The 19,003-nt window shown below is 44.3% G+C and overlaps 1 protein-coding gene across 9 annotated transcripts; it reads right to left on the reverse strand.

Moving 5' to 3' along the window:
- Positions 1-2,126: 2,126 nt before the first annotated feature.
- On the reverse strand, positions 2,127-18,783 carry nfyal (nuclear transcription factor Y, alpha, like). 9 transcript variants are annotated; one of them, XM_056275223.1, is made up of 10 exons: positions 18,697-18,783; positions 17,808-17,912; positions 17,448-17,534; positions 16,569-16,715; positions 11,231-11,362; positions 10,921-11,023; positions 10,363-10,532; positions 3,794-3,967; positions 3,458-3,568; positions 2,127-3,194 (listed from the first exon to the last, which is right to left on the reverse strand). In XM_056275223.1, the coding sequence occupies exons 2-10, from the start codon at positions 17,886-17,888 to the stop codon at positions 3,129-3,131; spliced, it is 1,071 nt and encodes a 356-aa protein (XP_056131198.1). In that variant the 5' UTR covers positions 17,889-17,912; positions 18,697-18,783; the 3' UTR covers positions 2,127-3,128. The 9 variants fall into 9 exon arrangements, with proteins under 9 accessions (XP_056131198.1, XP_056131202.1, XP_056131201.1 ...); XM_056275227.1 differs by lacking the exon at positions 18,697-18,783 and adding an exon at positions 18,283-18,634 and having other exon boundaries at positions 10,381-10,532; positions 17,451-17,534; XM_056275226.1 differs by lacking the exon at positions 18,697-18,783 and adding an exon at positions 18,283-18,634 and having other exon boundaries at positions 10,381-10,532.
- Between the last annotated feature and the right edge of the window lie 220 nt (positions 18,784-19,003).

Below are 19,003 nucleotides of genomic sequence, written 5' to 3' on the forward strand. Positions count from 1 at the left end.
AAGCAGGAGGGGACTTCACACAGCTCCAGTGATCTGTTGAAGATCAGTGTAAAAAGGGGGCTCAACTGGTCAGCACAGACTTTCAGACATGAGGGTGACATACCATTCGGGCCTGGTACCTTCCTGGTCTTCTGTCTCTGGAAGAGCTGATGCACGTCCTCAACACAGATCCTGAGTGTGGGTGGGGATTCAGTGGGGAGGGTAGAGTGGCTGGCAGAGAGTACAATTGGTTGTGTGTTGTGGCTGGAGAGGGTGAGAGGTGTGAAAGTTTGCTTTTCAAACCTGCAGTAAAACCCATTTAGATCGTGAGCCAGTTGATGTTTCCCTGCACTATGGGGGGATGGTCTCCTGTAGTTTGTAATGTCTTTCAAACCTCTCTAGACTGATGGTGGATCATTGGCAAAAAACGTATTTTTCAACTTTTTAGAGTAGCACGTTTTGCCACTCTGATCTCCTTTGTGAGTGTATTCCTGGCTTTGTTATACTGGATCCTATCTCCCCTCTTGTAGGCTTCCTCTTTGGCCTGACAGCTGCCTGAGTTTTGGTGTCAACCAGGGCTTATTGTTGTTGAAGGTACATAGAGTTTTGGTGGGCACACGCATGTTCTCACAAAAGCTGATGTAAGATGTCAGTGTCAGTAAGTTTGTCTAGGTCTGTAGATGCAGCCTCAAAAACACTTCAGTCAGTGCAGTCAAAGCAGGCCTGGAGCTCCAATTTTGACTCATTGGTCCATTTCCTCGCAGTTTTAACCACAGGGTTTGCAGATTTTAGTTTCTGCCTGTAGGTTGGGATAAGATGTATCAGACAGTGATCAGTCCCAGGGCTGCACGGGGGCAGAGCGATAGGCGTCCTTTAATATTGTGTAGCAATGATCCAGTGTTTTTGTCCCTGGTGGGGCATTTAACATGCTGTCTGTATTTTGGCAGTTCATGGCTGAAGTTTGCTCTATTAAAATCCCCAAGGATTAAGAGAAGGGAGTCTGGATATTTGCACTCCATGTTTGTAATTTGTTCAGCCAGGTGTTTTAATGCCTCTTTAACACAGACCTAAGGTGGGATACAGACACCAACCAGAATAAATGATGAAAATTCCCATGGTGAATAGAATGGTTTACAGTCAATGAAAAAGGTCTCCATGTGAGGGCTGCATGATTTCTTCAACACTGTGGCATCGGTAAACCAACCTTCGTTTATGTAGAAGCATATGCCACATTTGATGTGGCATATGCTGTGTGTTTGAGTTGACCTCTAGTGTTGTTTTCCACTCACTGCTGGATTGAATTCTTAATGAAGGCTATTAGTCTCCAGTTGGCTTTGTATCGTGCCAAGCACTCCAGTAACCATGTGTGGGGGGCATTGAATCATAGGTTTTCTTGTAGTCAATCCAGGCTGTGCTCAGGTTGGTCTGTCTGGTCTTAAGAGTCTTGGGTGACTGCTATATCAACCAGTAGCTGATGCTTTGACCCTCTATTGGACACGATTAAAAAGACTATAAACAAAAAGGCTTGTATAAACATCCCACATTTTCATAATATTATCAATAAAGTAGAAAGATTTTATCAAAAAGGTAGCCTCCACTTACTGGTTTCCGGTTTCCTTTTACTTTAGAGTAGATGGGATCTAATTCAGCTATTGCATAATACTTCATATTATACAGTAATATTTGTTTTAAAGTGACATCTCTGGTACAGGACAGTAAAAATCCTCCAGCTTTCGTTTTAAATATATCTGCTTACTTCAGATCAAAAATAATGGGCTACAATGGCTTCCAAAAGCCTGAAGGGTGTTTGGGATAAAACCATTAACTTGAATGTGAACAGACATTTATAGCTCTGCCTTACTGCACAGTGGTGTGATCTTGATGGATTTGAAGGACACAGTTATTGTAGAAAATTATTCAAAACCAGCATCCCTGACCATTTGGGAGTAAACTAGATAGTACAGAATATTATAAACTACATATACTGACACATTTTAAAGGTGATGTGTATGACTGAGTCGTGGCTGGGTTATAAAATCAATGTCTCTTTGAAGGGAAAACAAGCCTGCAATGTTTGTGTAATGTGTTAAAAATCAGACAACCCTGCCTAAAATCATCTAACAGAAAAACACATTGAAGTCCCTTTAACAAAATTTAATAAGCACGTATTTTTTCATGAAATAATTTTCAAACTTTATTTTCTAATTTTAAAAAAATATTGAAGAACTGCATCAGATGGATGAAAAAAACAACCTATTATCTAGTATTTAAATAAAAAAAACACCATTATGGTGGATTTACAGACCACGAGTAGGTATCTACAAGGATACAGTCTGAAGTCACATTAATGAGTTGCTTACAAACATGAGTCTAATATTGAAAAAAGATTGTATAAAATTCCTCAGATACAGAAAAAACTGGGTGCCTTACAAGTACAGCTGTTACACCTTGACGGGTAAAAAGAAATTCTGTACAATATTGTGACATTGTATTTTTCAATTTTCGCAATGGACTAAAGTTAATCCTACTTGTCCACCCCCCCACGAAAACATATGAACTGAGGGTGGGGAAAACAATATACAATGAAATAGTACATACAGGCTAGGCTAATAGTGTATCAAGATTTTAACTTTCACATGAAAATTTACAACTATCCTTGCATTTGGGGAAAGACGGATTTGGGGAAAGATTTGGGGAAAAAACGTAGTAAAGTAACAAGTGTCCACTGGTGAAAAATTCAGCCTTTGATATACCATGGTTTGAACAGAGTATGGCTTCAATGCTGCCATTTCCAAAGTTGCCACAAGTACAGCCCCAGTTTCACATATCTTCTTATTTTACTGCTGTCAAATTAAGTGTCATTCTGAAAAGCAAAAGCTGCTCATAAGTTGCTGGCGAGGTCAGCTGACTGGGAGGAATCCTCCATTTCAGAAAAGAAATGAGAAGCTCATGGGATCGGTGGCCACATGGCCATCTCTATAGAAGACCAAGGGAGGAGTCAACAGAAAATAGAAGAAACCCAGTGGTTGGGGCTGTGGATGGCTGAAAACAGGTGAGGTGAGTCGGTGCTGCGGATTGGTTACCTATGGTGATGAGTCTCAGGCAGGGTTTTCTGTCCGCAGATGGGAGGTACCGTGTTGCTGATGGGGCTATGAGACACGGATCATCTGCGCCACCGTGTCATCTGCTGCTGCCTGAGCCACATCCTGCTGTTGCTGAGTGAGAGAGGATGAAGATAACATCATAAGAGTTAAAAAAAAACAAAAAAATCCTTTTTTTGTTTTAAACAACCTGTTAGTTATTACAGCTTATGGGTAAAATTTAATCAAGTTTATTTTAACCTTGGTGTACAATAACACTTTATTATACAACTATATTGTGGCAATATGAAAAAAATGAACTTAATATAATGATCTCATTTAAAATGGATATGAGGGCATGTTGGAACAGAATTCTACATTCACACAAGCTGTCTCACCTGAGCCAGGGCCAAAGCCATTTCGTCCTTCTCCTTGGGTGAAAAGAAGCGACCCCCATCTCCCCGCTTGCGTTGCATGGCGTGGCGGTGACGAGACTCATGTAGATATTTCTGACCAGAGAGAGCAGTTATTTAGACCATGGCCCATTTACTGATGTGAACAGATGGTATGTTCTTAAAATGGACCGAACTATCCAATACTGATGGTAACTGCATGAATAAGCACTATAATAAGTAAAGAACTTAATCATTAAACAATTACAGCTCTAATATTGATAAATGTTCATTGGCATTAAGTATTCTATACTGTTTACATAGTGAAAAGAACAGCCTTACCCTCCTCTCTTTGGGGATCTTGCCCTCGGCTTCTAGCTTGGCGCGGGCTTGTCGTCGCTTCAGGATGCGGTGGTACTGCTTGGCGTTAACGTACAGAGGCTCTTCCTCCAGCATCTCTGCCCCTGGAAGGGGGATCCTCTGCATAGTGGGCACGGTGCCACCACCAGGCACCATCTGATAGAGAGACACACAGACAAGTACAAGGTGCTTACAGCCTTTGGTGAGGAAAGGGCAAGCCTAATGAGAGGTTCATAATAAGAAACACACAAGGCATTGTGGATAATGGACAGAGCATGATATACTTGCTGCAAATCACATGCAACTATTGATAAAAGGCAGTGAATTAGGAATTAAGTGCTTGGATAATGGATGGATGGAGTACATTTACACTTGGTATACATCCATCCACTATCCAAACTGCTTATCCTGCTCTCAGGGTCACGGGGATGCTGGAGCCTATCCCAGCAGTCACTGGGTGGCAGGCAGGGAGACACCCTGGACAGGCCGCCAGGCCATATATATATTGTAGTGAACACTTAATGGACTTATGGACATAATTCACCATAGCCTTTCGTTCGTGGTGATTTTCAACATGTACAGTTCAGTATTAAGTGGACTTGCTCACTTTAAGAGTGCCATGTTTGTTCAGGGTGGGGTTGTATAAAAAATAAACGTCACACGCACTGGTGTAGACAAAGAGAGAAGTTGTTTGTCTCTGTTATCTTGTAACTTCCACACTGGTGACCCTGATGTTTGTCTGCTAGACGTTTCCAGAGACAGCTCTTCATGAGCATGACGACTTATGCAATTTCTCTCAAGCTGCCGGAGTTCTGGGAGTCGTCAGCCTTGGCTTGGTTCGCCCAGACAGAAGCACAGTTCATGTTGTGGGATATCACTACGTATGCCACATGCTGGCCCTCGGGAGTTAAACAGCAACCAGAGTGGTTATCTTCCTCAAAAATCCTTTGTGGCAGGATAAATACGAGACACTCAAGGCTCACCTGTTGAAAACTTTTGAACTTTCTGATGCTGAGTGAGCCAGCTGGCTCTTCTCTCTACAAGACCTCGGTGACAGTAAGCCATCTGAACTCATGGACAGGACACTGGATCTACTGAGAGACACAAGCCCAACTTCCTCTTTGTCCAACTGTTTCTGCAACAGCTGCCTTCTCAGGTAGGGGCTGCTTTGGCCAACACCGCCATCACTGACTGCTGTGCTCTGGCCGAGGAGGCTGATACATTTTTTCCTGGCTGGTCAACAGCATTGTGCGGTCACGCTTTTTCCTGCCTGAGCATTTTCACCACTGCCTGGAGACACAACAGTCGCTACCACAGCAGCAGCTCCTCAATGGCAGCAGGACCCTGGTCTGTGTTTTTACTAGTGCTGTACGATTTGGTGAAAAATTCATATTGCGATTATTGTGGGCAATATCACGATTTGCGATTGCGATACAATAAACAAATTTATAGATATGCAAATAATACAAATTTGTCATGTTGCCGCGATAAATTTGTAACGCCAATGTAGTGAATTCGGAGGGCAGTGAGGAACCGCTGCAGCCGGGCCGTGAACCCAGGTCTCCCACACCACGGGCAGTTACGTTAACCAGTCGACTAAAGGGTCTGAACCTAAAAACAGTGTTCCTGATTACGGACATGTAGCGACTTTCATTTTGCATCTTACATATAAATTTTGCACAGTACCTCTTTCTGCTCAATATCGCTGAGCTTGAATCCAAAATATCACCAAATAAGAGGTCACTTTTTCTTTTCTTTTTTCTTTTTTTTTTTTTTGCCACCAGTTCATCAGCATTAACCTGCTCATTTCTGTTCATATGCATGCATTCTCAGCGATGCGGACTGCATCAGACTGTCTAGCATGCTCTCTGCCGCAAACAAGTTTCTCTGGCTTCTTGCTTAGTTCCTGGTCTTTACGCAGCCCATCTTCTTGTCTTCCACCGCAAAGCACAGAGTGGAGCATCACATCGTCACCACTGGCCCACCGGTATATGCTTGGGCTCAGTGCCTCGACCCAGCCAAGCTCACTGCCACCAGGAAGGGATTTGAGAATACCCCTCCACATCATCTCAAAGCCTGGCGGCAGGTGGCGCTCGTGCTGTAATTACCGCCGACTCAACAATGCAACGACACTGGACTGCTACCAAGTCCCGTACATCCAGGACTTTTCCGCCCACCTGGCTGGAAAAGTCATCTTTTCCAAAGTGGACTTCGTCCGTGGATACCATCAGGTGCCCATCCACCTGCTGGATATCCCCAGAACAGCGGTGATCACCCGATTTGGACTGTTCCGAGTTCCTGCGCATGCTGTTCAGCCTCAAGAACGCTGCGCAGACATTCCAGCGCCTCATGGATTCGGTGCAACGGGACCTGCCTTTTATCTTCGTCTATCTAGATGACATCCTCATCGCCAGCACCTCCAAACTGGAACACCTGTCTCACCTCCGGACCCTTTTCAAACAGCTCAGGCAGCACGGGCTGATTGTCAACCCAGCCAAGTGCCAATTCGGGCTGACAACCATCAAGTTCCTCAGACACTGAGACACCAAAAAGGTGGATGATGTTGTGAATTTCCCACAACCGCTCAGTCAAGTCCCTGCAGGAGTTCTTTGGCAGGGTGAACTTTTACCACCGCTTTATCCCCTGAGCTGCTCAACTCATGTGACCCCTGTATGAGGCCCTGAAAGGCAAGGCCACCAAACACACTGTGGACTGGTCTGCAGACAGGGACAAGGCATTTGTGGGCACTAAGACTGCTCTGGCTGACGCAACAATGCTGGCGCACCCATCATCCAAGGCTCCAATCACCATTACCATGGACGCTTCAGACCATGCAGTTGGTGCAGTGCACGAGCAGTGGGTGAACGGCACTTGGCAGCAGCTCACTTTCTTCAGCCAACAGTTACGCCCCAGTGAAGAGAAGTACAGCATCGTGAGCTCCTCGCCCTCTACCTTGCCGTTTGACACTTCCATTCCCTGCTGGAGGCCCACCAGTTCACAGCGTTTGTGGACCACAAACCTCTGACATTCGCCATGGCCAAGGTGGCTGAGCCGTAGGCCAACCGCCAGCGGCAACAGCTCTCCTACACCTCGGAGTTCACTACGGATGTACAGCATGTTGCTTGCAAAACCAACCTCATCGCTGACTGCCTCTCCCACGCTATCGCGGGGTCTGTCCATTTGGGACTTGACTTTGCCCACATGGCAGCTGACCAGGCCACCAACCCAGATGTGCAGGCTTTCAGGATGGCTGTCACAGGGCTGCAGTTAGAGGACATGGCTTTCGGCGACACTGGCACCACACTCCTGTGAGACGTCTCCACAGGTCAGCCCCAGGCTGTCATTCCCACTGGATGGAGGCGGCATGTTCTTGATGTTGCCCATGGCCTCTCCCGCCCAGGTGGAAAGACATCTCAAAAACTGGCGGTGACCAAGTTCATCTGGCACAGGCTCAAAAAAATGAGAGACTGGGCTGACACCTGTGTGGCGTGCCAGTGCTCTAAAGTGAACCGCTACACCAAAGCCCCCCTGGCGCAGTTCCCGGTGCCCGAAAGCAGGTTCGACCATGTAAACGTGGACCTGATGGGCCCTCTGCCGCACTACCATGGTTTTACTTACCTCCTCACAATAGCTTGTTTGCAGTCACATGATTCTGATGACGCGCAAGATTCAGATGGAGGGCAGGAAGTGAAAAGCAGAATGGATGAGATGGAGCTAGTTTAGCCCGAACTGTGCTAGTTTAGATGATATTATGAGAGAAAGGTATAAACAGAAAGTAAGATATGTTGGACATGATCCTTATGTTATGAAGAGTGATTTTTTTGACGAAGTGGTCACTGCACACACGCGCGTTATCTGACTCTGCTCCTCCCAACCGCAGACAACGGTTCGCAAGCCATTTTTTCCAGCATTTTCAGTCAATTTCTTGCATTTTGTCCCCCCGTCATGAACAACAACTTTTGGTACTCAATAAAAACTCCTTGTGGTTCTCAGTTAATGACGCCAAACATAGGCATTTCGAAAGTTTGTGATAGTGCTTCCTATGTAGAAAATCACTTCCTGCCCTCCATCTGTAGTTCGTGACGTCATATGCAAACAACCTATAGTGGACAGGACCACTCGATGGCCAAAAAGCCATCCCACTGTCGTCGACGACATCCACTGAGGTAACCTGGGCATTCATTAGGACCTTGGTCGCCTTGTTCGGCACCCCATCTGTCCTCATCTCTGACCGGGGCTCACAGTTTACATCTGAGCTCTGGAATGCAGTCGCAGAAAGCCTAAGGCTGAAGCTCTACCGCACCAATGCATACCACCCGCAGGCCAATGGGTTGTGCGAGCAGTTTCATCTTTCTATGAAGGATGTTCTTTGGGCCAGCCTGTAGGACTGCAGCTGGGCCGATAGGCTCCCCTGGGTCATGCTGGGCCTCAGAACCACCCCTAAGGAAGACCTCTGGTCCTCGTCTGCTGAACTGGTTTACAGCCAGCCGCTGTGGGTCTCAGGGGATTTCGTCCCCCAACACCACGGCTCCCTGGTCTGCAGCCCACCAACGGACCACACTTCTGGATAACGCTAAAGTTTTTGCACCGGTCCCCACTTTGCAACACTGCCTCACACAGTCTCACATCCCCGCAAATCTGCAGTCGGCAGAATACATTTTCATCTGCTATGACGCCCACCATGGTCTCCTGCAGCCTCCTATGATGGCCCATTCCGCGTCCTGGACCGGGAACAAGCACTTTGTTGTGGACATCAGTGCAAGCTGGAGCACATTTCCGTGGATCACCTCAAACCAGCTCACCTGGACTTGGACCAACCTGTTGGACTGGCCCAGCCCCTGCGGCAGGAATGCCTTCATACCCTACCCCCACCCCCAACGAGGCCCCTAAGGCTCCTCCAACCCCCACCCTACCCCCACGTCGTTGCAGGGTCCCTAAGGCCCCTCCACACAGAGTCTGGCCCCTGCTCCCGTTCGGCAGAGCCGTTCCAGGCGGACCATCCAGCCCCCGCAACATTAACTCTTCCTGTTATGGTGGATTCTGGAGGGACGTGTGTAGTGTACACTTAATGGACATATGACATAATACACGATAGCCTTTCATTCATGGTGATTTTCAACATGTACAGTTCAGTATTAAGTGGACTTGCTCACTTTAATAAGAGCGCCATGTTTGTTCAGGGCAGGGCTCTGTAAAAAATAAACGACACACGCACTGGTGTAGTCAAAGTGAGAAGTTGTTTGTATTCTCACAACTCCCACTACATATATATATTTGTTTTTACATTTGCTCACTATATACACACTTGGCCAGAATACAGAATGTAAATTACTTGTCTCCAGGGCTTTGTTAGTTTTTCCTGCTCTCCTTCATGCGACAACTAGACAGAATCCACATTTAACAGAATTCTAATCAAAATGCTAACCTGATCACTTTTACATGGGCTTGGATCCAATGGCAATGTGGGCAAACCCTGTCACTTTTCACCACTATTTTTTGTTCACTTTTTTTTTTTGCTCATGTTTTTATTTATTCTGTCCAGTAGTGTGTAACACCATTTTACCTGCACTGTAAATAAAATATTATTGTCGAAGTAACCATACTTCCATTAGTAGCAGTAGTATCATATCCTCCACTACTGGATTTTAATTTGAACTGAAGCAACAACTATAAAAATTAGCCTAATTGACAAAATATGCACATATTAAAGATCTTATCAAAAGGTCTATTTAACCCAGTGATACAATAAGACCCCAGTCACGATTCATGTAAAAATATAATTTTGATAGCTTCAAAAGATTCTTCAAATAAAAATTACAATGTAGTGTTTACTGTAAGCATACATCGGTATGCTAGCACCAATACCATGGATTAATGCTGTGTTCACACAACCATCGACATGATTGAGGAGCCATCAAAAGTTCATTCATTTTCTATGGAGCTGAGCGACCGGTCGATGTTACATGTGCAGCTGATTTATCGTCAAAAAAAGTTGACCATCTTTTACCCTTTGGTGGCCATCGCCCATCAACAGCCAATAAGATTTAATATTCTCACATCCCTTCCAATGTGGCAAAAGCGCCATGGATATATGTTCCATTTGCAGTGACCAAAATAGAGGAGAAGCAGATCACAACTATCTGAAGTTTCCTTGTACTTTACAACTTTCACCTATAAGTACCATAAAAAACCCTTGAAAATTACACATGGAAAAAGTTTGTTATTGTCGGCATCGATGGTATGTAAAGTGATCATTTTGGAGAATTTGTAATGATATTGATAGCTTCAGATTAAAATAATTCCCATCATCCAAAACTTTTTGATTACACAGCATAGTAACAAATACACACACAGAATCTTAATCATCACCCATAGTAACTGAGAGTTCAATGAATCATCAACTATGTTGATGGTTGTATGAACACAGCACAAGAAATTAAGTGAGGAAAGAAAGAAAAATAAAGAGTGCCCTAGATTAGATTTTTTTTTCCTCCACCACACAGCTGAAACCCTGTGTTGAGGCTAGAAAAAGGAAATAAGATGCTGGGTACCTCTGTGGAGGGTCTTACCATGACCATTCCACCTGCATTGACCATGTTGCCTGAGACTGGCAGGGTGACGGTCACAGTTCCTTGGCCGCTGTTGGTTGTGTTGGTGCTGGCACCCCCAGCTTGCACGATCTGGGCACCGGCCAAGCTGGCTGCTGGAATGGTGATCATTCCTGCAGGCAGAACGATAATCAATAATCATTATCATCTGTGTATTGGTTTTTATCAAAATCAAGACTGTCTGCAAGTTTCACTGGGGTTCTATATTAGACACTGAAAAGCTGTGGCTGATGTCTGTTAGACTGAGACACAAGACCACTTGTACATGTAAAATAAAATGAGACATGAAAAAACTCTGGATCCATCATAAAACAGGTCTCTGTGACTCACCTGATTTCTTACCCAAAAACAGCACTACAAACAAACAAATGGCAACTTTTATTGATTACTTCTAAAGCTGGATTTACTGCTCGACATGCTTTGAGTAATTACATTACAACGTTTTTAAGGCCTTGAGTTAAGATTGTATGATTAAAGACATCGAAAAGAAGTAATTTATACCTTGTTGCAACACGGTGCCGTCTGCGTTAACAGGCTGGTACACAATGGTCTGTCCGTCAGCTGTCTGGGCCACCTGTTGTCCCTGCACACTGATCTGCTGGCCCTGTAGCGCAAAACAGGAAGGAGGGAGAGACATTTGGTATTGACATTAAACAAAATGAAAAGGTTTGAGTATTTTAATCTAATTTTGTTTTTTAACAAAATTGATTTTTCTAACAAAATTATTTTTTAATCTTGTTTTACTGTAAATGTGCCTCCAGTGGAGACCGATAAAACATTAATCGTGAGAAAGAGGAGGGGGACGTGTGACCTGGTTCTGCCCAGCTGTGATGGCTGCCTGGGGTTGCTGGATGATGATCTGCTGGGGCTGGCCCTGCTGACCTTGGAGCTGGAGGGTCTGACCACCCTGTAGCTGGATTTGGCCTGGCTGCACCAGCTGGATCTACATATGTAAACAATCAAAGCCACAGGTTGGTCTGTTTCACTTCCTCTTTTAAATGTGATGATGGATACACAAAAGCCCCACAGTATTTCTTTTACAACTATTAAACTGTCCATACCGTCGCACGCACGCACACACGCACGCACACACGCACGCACACACACACACACACACACACACACATACACACAGAGAGCACAGAGCACAGCTAGAAAATTGGACCCACAGCTGTAAAAATGGAAATGTAGTAGAAACTGAACATCTGTCCTTGTTGCTAAGTGAGAATAATTACAGAATAATTGTTAGTATCATAAATATCCCAATCTCCCTTCTTTATCTGCAACACCTATTGGAACTGATCTAATAATGGACCCAACAGTGCACACGGGTCAGCAGAAACCAATATTACACCCACCCGCCACATCTACTAATACATTCTGAGGAATGCAGGCAAATCCAATTTTTTTTCCAGATCCGATCTTTTGGACTGACCATCCGCATTGTGATTCAGGCATCAATAATTAGCTGCATTGGTTGCCGTGGTAACAACATAGACATGCGCAGGTGCGTTAACCGGCACTAAAACAGCAAACTGCCGGCTATAAACAATAGAGATGTGTCCTTATAGAAATGTCTAGTTGCAGTACAGCACTCCTCTGATGTACTAGACAGTATCTATAATGGAGGAGGTTGATGTATGCAGCCATGTTTTTATTTGCTGCTGTCACAGCTGGTATCACTGTGCACATTATGGCTCCAACACATTTTGCGACTAAACCAGTCTTTGCCAACGCAGGCTTGTCAGACCTAGAGTAGTCTTGATCAGTCTTGCCTACCAACTTGATCGTAATCACCGGATTCTCATGGAAGCATGTTGGTTCAATAAAGAAGTTGAGGAACGGAGCACGCCGAAAGACGGAGACATACGGCAGCCATACCAACATATACCCTGTCTTAGACATTGTGTATGTCTGTACCCAAAAATAACCTCTTAAGCTGCTTTTAAAACTTTCTTTACTTGTTGCTTGAGTAATAACGTATGGCAACCTATTCCACTGTGAAATGGCCCTATACATAGCAGTTCTTTTCATTGCACTTGTTCTGGGTTGAGGAACTGTAACATGACCCCTGCTAACTTGTCTTGTTCCATGTTCATGTCTGTCCTGGGAAAAAGTTATTCTTGAGCACAGGCAGTAGGGTTGTTTTGACACAACTGAATAACATAAGAAGACTGTGTGTTAATCTGTCTTCTACTTTCAACCAGGCAAGATCACGGTGCATTTAGTCTATACCTTTTCTCATTGAACACCTGAGTGCAAGACGTGCTGCTCTATTCTGCACTATCTGAAGCGTGTTTAGCTCCTGTTTTGCTGCACTTGACCAGATTGCTGGGCAGTAGTCAAGGTGTGACAAAACCAAGGTAGTCCAAACTTGGCGGTCATCCCGGGTCGTCCTCTGTGTTGAGTTTGCATGTGGTCTGCATGGGCTCACTCCAGGTGCTCCGGTTTCCTCCCACAGTCCAAAGACATGCAGGTCAGGTGAATCGGCCATACTAAATTGTCCCTAGGTGTGAATGTGTGTGTCGGTCCTGTGATGGACTGGTGGCCTGTCTAGGGTGTCTTGCCGCCTACCGCCCAATGACTGCTGAGATAGGCTCCAGCATCCCCATGACCCTGAGAGTAGGTAAGTGGTTTGGATAATGGATGGATGGATGGATACTGGCACTGTTCCCAGCAGTTTTAAGAAAGTTGTGGTTAAACCTCTACTTTAAAAAACTGCACCTCGGTCCAGGGTCTCTTAATAAGTATCAACCAGCCTCCAATCTTCCATTCTTTTCTGAAGTACTAGAGAGTTGTGTATCAACAACTTTCGACCCATATAAAAGAAAACCATCTACATGAACCTTTTCAACCGGCTTTCAGGGCCTGTCACTCCACTGAAACTGCTTTGACCAGAGTGGTGAACGATTTTTTTTATTAGCTATGGACTCTGATTCCACTTCTGTGCTTCTACTGCTGGACCTCAGTGCAGCCTTTCACACCACTGATCACTGTATACCATTAGACAGATTAAATTGTAATTTTGGTGTCTCTGGCTTAGCGCTCTCTTAGCTTAGGCCTACTTATCTAGAAGAACACATTTTGTCTGCTTTAGTAATATCAATCCATCCATCCATTATCCAAACTTCTTATCCTGCTCTCAGGGTCATGGGGATGCTGGAGCCTATCCCAGCAGTCATTGGGCGGCAGGCGGGGAGACACCCTGGAAAGGCCACCAGTCCATTACAGGGCCGACACACACACACACAGGACGACCCCCCCAAGGTTGGATCACCCCGGGGCTTGAACCCAGGACCTTCTTGCTGTGAGGCGACCGCGCTAACCACTGTGCCACCGTGCCGCTGCTTTAGTACTATTACATGAAATTCTCTGACGTTAAACATGGTGCACCTCAGGGCTCAATTCTTGGCCCTCTACTTTTCTCTCTTTACATTTCACCTCTTGGCCAAATTATACACAGTTATGAAATAAATTTCAATTGCTATGCTTATGATACTCAGCTGTATATGCCCATAAGGGCTGATGATCATACTCAAATGACTAATTCAGAGGCCTGCTTGGCTGCTGTGAAAAATTGGATGTCACTAAATTTTCTGCTTTTAAATTCGGATTCACATGGTTTGGGTCCTGGGCTGTTCCGGTGGCGTCTGGACACTGCTTGGCATCCTCCTCATCATATTCTTCATATATTATATAACTCCATTATAATTCCGTTGTCTTCTTTCAATGTTGCATTCTGTAAATTATGTAAACACAACATCCATTGCTTGTTGCCCATCTTGGGAGAGTGATCCCTCCTCTGTTGCTCTCCCTGAGGTTTCTTCTGATTTTTTTCTCCCTGTTAAAGGTTTTTTTTTTTAGGGAGTTGTTCCTTATCTGATGCAAGGGTCTAAGGACAGGATGGTGTGTTGCTGTAAAGCCCCTTGAGGCAAATTTGTAATCTGTGATATTGGGCTATACAAATAAAATTGACATGATTTGACTTTTTGACTTCATAAAAGCAAATTGGATTCATATCTGGATATGCCAAAATCTTATCTGAGCTGTCAGTCTAGACATAGCCAAAATCTATCTATAGTCTACTACTACTACTTTTGGCTGCTCCCGTTAGGGGTCGCCACAGCGGATCATCAAAATCTATCTACAGTATAATGTGGAAAAAGTTGAATAAGTGATGTCTTTATGCATACTCAATAATCCAGGTAATAAAATCAAAGAAAGTTGAATCAGTTCATCTGAATACAACGTTTATTGACAGAAACGTTTCATCACTCATCTAAGTGACCTCTTCAGTCTATACTGACTACAGGTATCCCACCGTTATAAACAATACAGTTGCATAATGACCAAAACCAACAATCAGTTTCATATGTAAATATGGGTATGACCATTAACTAGAGTTACAATGGCCATGTGTACTATTCACAGATGATTTGAGATAGGACCACCCTTAACTCAGACCAAGTGTGTCTGCTCCTGAAGCTGTGTCTTCAGTCCACGTACTTCACATACAGTGAGCAGTACTATAGGCAGAGGCATGGGTGTGCTATGGGTTCCCCAGTCTCACCTGTAGTGGCCAACTTGGAGGAAGTATAAAAGAGGGCTCTGATGTCCTATCCAGGGACACCACCTAGCCATTGGTTCAGATTTGTGGACGACACCAGGGTTAAAATTAAATCTTGGGACGTACCACATTTCACCGACCACATTAACCCTGTGGACAACCACATCAAGTTCACAATGGAGGATGTGAAAAATGACAGGTTAGCCTTCTTAAACTGTGAAATTGCAATTGGTGATGGGGGACATTTGATTGTTGATGTTTACCGTAAACCAACACATACTGATAAGTACTTATGGTTTGAGTCTCATCATCCACTGGAGCGCAAACTAGGAGTCATCAGGACGCTGTACCACTGAGCTGACAACGTCCCTAGTGACACAGTGGCCAGGGAAGAAGAGAAATCCCACATTAAACAGGCCCTGGTTAAGTGTGGTTATCCTAACTGGGTGTTTGTCAAAGCCAGGAAGATGCCCAAACAGTGTACCAGGCGATCAAAGGGAGGACAACAGCTGCCTAAGCGTAAACCAGTGGTGATTCCATATGTGGCGGGAGTGTCGGAACAGTTGAGACACGTATTTTCCAAACATCGCATCTCAGTTGCTTTCAAACCCCAAAACACGCTGCGCCAGAAATCGGTCCACCCCAAGGATCGGGTCCCCAGGCACAAACAGATCAATATAGTGTGCGGTTAAGTTTCAGAATGATTGCCTTGACTTGCACATTGGGGAAACTAAACAGACACTGGCCAAGAGGATGGCATAAGACAGAAGAGCTAATGCGTCAGGCCAGGACTCCGCAGTCTACACCCAGCTACAGGCCAGTGGCCACTCTTTCAAGGATGAGGATGTGCACATCCTTGATAGGGAGGAACACTGGTTTGAATTAATCAATCAATCAATCAATCAGATTTTATTTGTATAGCACTTTTCATTTCACACAATAAAAAAATGAAATCAATAAAATCTCCCCCCTCACAAAAAATAAATAAATAAAAGTACAGGCAAATTTTTGAAAAGTACAAACAAGTTTAAAACTGAGTTAGTAAAATAAATAAAAGTGCCATAAACATTGATTAATTAAAAGTAACAACAGAGCAGAATATATAAAAATAGCAAAATATATAAAACACAAACACACACACACTATGGATTTAGCTGTAGGCTGTTTTAAAAAGTAAGGTTTTTAACCTGCTTTTAAATGTGTCCGGGGAAGTCAAAGAGGCCATCTATGTAAAGAGGGAACGACCATCCCTGAACCGAGGGGGGGGGGGGGGCTAAGAGTACATCTGTCGCCATCTTACAATCCTGTAATTGCAAACAATCCCAAATCCTCTGTGACTAGTACACATAGCCATTGTAACTAATTAATGGTCACGTCCATATTTGCATATGAAACTGATCGTTGGTTTCGGTCATTGTGCAACTGTGTTGTTTATAAGGGTGGGGATACCTGCAGTCAATTTAGACTGAAGCGGTCACTTAGATGAGTGATGAAACGTTTCTGTCAATAAATGTTGTATCCAGATGAACTGATTCAACTTTCTTTGATTGAATAAGTGATCTTGATCTGGTCACTGGATTACCTGCTGAAGTCCCTGGGCTGCAGACACGGGGACCTGCATAATGGTCTGGCCCTGACCCCCTGACATGGCCTGTACCATTATAGGTTGTCCTGATGATGTGATGAGCTGCCCGCCGCTCACCTGGACCATCAGAGGCTGGCCCTGGACCTACAAAGAAAAATCTTAAATTGACATGGCTATATGTTAACCGGTTCATACCTTAATATCAATGCTATAGCTTTAAAATTCTAGCAAGCAGAGGATGTCTTTCAGGACAGGTCCTGAACCAACATCCTGGTTAATGGCATTTGATGATTTGCTGTCAATCCTGCCATTTTGGGATATAAAATGAAAACAGAATGATAGGAGGAGAAATCCCACTCTCATTTTGCAATGAGAGTAAGAAAAACATGACATGAGATAATGAATCCAAAGTGATAGCCTAGATGGATTACCATGTATCAGTGTAAGGAGGCTTTTCTGCATCTATGTTATTATCAGTGTGGTCACAACATCCAATGCTGAACCTCCACAAGGTTCCTCCATTGGAACTGTAACACGTACACAAGTCCCGCATTTAAAATGGCTGTGTTCTCATTGCTGAGAACAAGATCTGAATTTTAAAACTAATTTTTTAAAAAGCAAGAGAGAGTAAAATTCAGGCAGACAGTAGACTATTGACAGTCATGAGCAGAGAAGCAGAGGCCTGAGGCTGACACATGTGGCACACGGTGCCGAGTCAAGTACATGCAGCACAGGGTAGCTATGGGACATGCTAGGAGGGAGACTGAACTGAACAGCACTGAAATGGGTCATGAACTGTGGCCATGTTGGTAGCATGCAGACTTGCAGACTGTAACACTGTTGTGACACAGTGACACAGGGCGGCGGTCACACCACTACCTGGAGTGTCTGCACCTGCTGGCCCGAGGCCGTCACCACTGGCGCCTCTGTTTGCAGTTGCACAGCCGTCACTGTGCCCTGTGTCTGCAGACAAGGCAGGACAGCTACAGTCTAAACGAAGGGACTAGACACTGCAGAAATCTCAGCAATATTGGTAAAGTTGACTGGTTCTAAAGTCAGGATGCTCTAGCCCTTATTATCCACTACTTGTGTGCTTAAAAAAAAGTACAAATCTCAGTTATGAATGTGTTTAATTTAAAGTACAGATCTCAGTTATCAAATGTAAGTGTTTAATTTAGATGGTGAGGCGAAAATAGCATTACAAACCTGCTCTATAACAGCAAATTCTATGCTTACCTGTTGTTGGATCTGTCCATTGGTAGTCTGCACGACTATCTGCTCCCCACTGGTGGTTGTGGCAGTGGTGTACTGCTCCATAACTAGATTGTGTTACAGTCCTTCCTTAAGACAATTTTGGAAAAAGAGATGAAATTTTTCCATATCGCAAACATTCATCACCGTAAACATTCATGAATCGTTTACTTTTCTGTTTACCAAACGTTGCTGACTCAGTAGGTCTAGGGCAAGATATGAGCACCATAATTGGGGGAGTAACAAAAACAGCTCGATAAGTCCAATCTTTTTTTTTTAAGTAGCCTTTTCTATTTGTTTAGTAGGTGGTTGTGGGATGGGACACCATGTTTATATGGGACAGCGAAAGCCTGTTGTCCGTATTTGGTAGCTGTATGTGGTGCTAGTGGGATTTTGCCCAACAGAGCTAACCAAGCTAACGCGAGATAGCAAGCTAATTATACATAGTATAAACAGTTACCATGCAAGATGCGTGATCTGACTGTTAGCTCGCTGTCGTTAGTCGACCCACAGGTGTTGGCCCATGACTGGTGAAGTGAGCTGTTGCTGATATACTGCGGTTAGCTTGCCAACATGCGCTGCTAGCTGGGTGAAAATGTGAAAAGGCATTCCTTTGTTTGAAATGCGGGACTTTAGCCACGAAGCTAGCGTTCGACGGGCACGCCGATCGCGTTTTGCGCACACACACACTACAGCTAAAGCTAATTGTAAAGAACAAGGTCTTTCAGTTCAAACTATCCGTCAGGGGTCCGGACGGTCGAAATCTCGATGTTTTTTTTTTTTTTTGTATTTTGAGGGGTTAGTAATTTGGTTGGTCCATGACAAACCAATCCGTGCTGACAACTACCAATGCCTTCAATCGGGTCTCCCTTACCGTGTCTTCGCTGTCCGGTTTCCCTCTGATTGGCTCCAGTACAGCTTTCTAAAGCCCAATCACCAAAGTGTGCGGACAAAATGGCGCAAATGAAACAACAGCGACGGGGAAGGAGGCGCATGCATTACAACATTTAAAACACGATCCAGTGTACACCATGCTCCTTAACGCCCAGCAGATGTCCTCATTACGTTTTCATTTTATTTTATTTTTTGTTTTACAGAAAATCGGTATTCGCCTTTGCTACCATTCTATTACATGCACTGGACGTCGTGGATATAATGGTGTTATTTGAGTGAATTATATA

Source organism: Lampris incognitus, chromosome 2, assembly GCF_029633865.1.
Source record: "Lampris incognitus isolate fLamInc1 chromosome 2, fLamInc1.hap2, whole genome shotgun sequence".
NCBI classification, from domain to species: domain Eukaryota; kingdom Metazoa; phylum Chordata; class Actinopteri; order Lampriformes; family Lampridae; genus Lampris; species Lampris incognitus.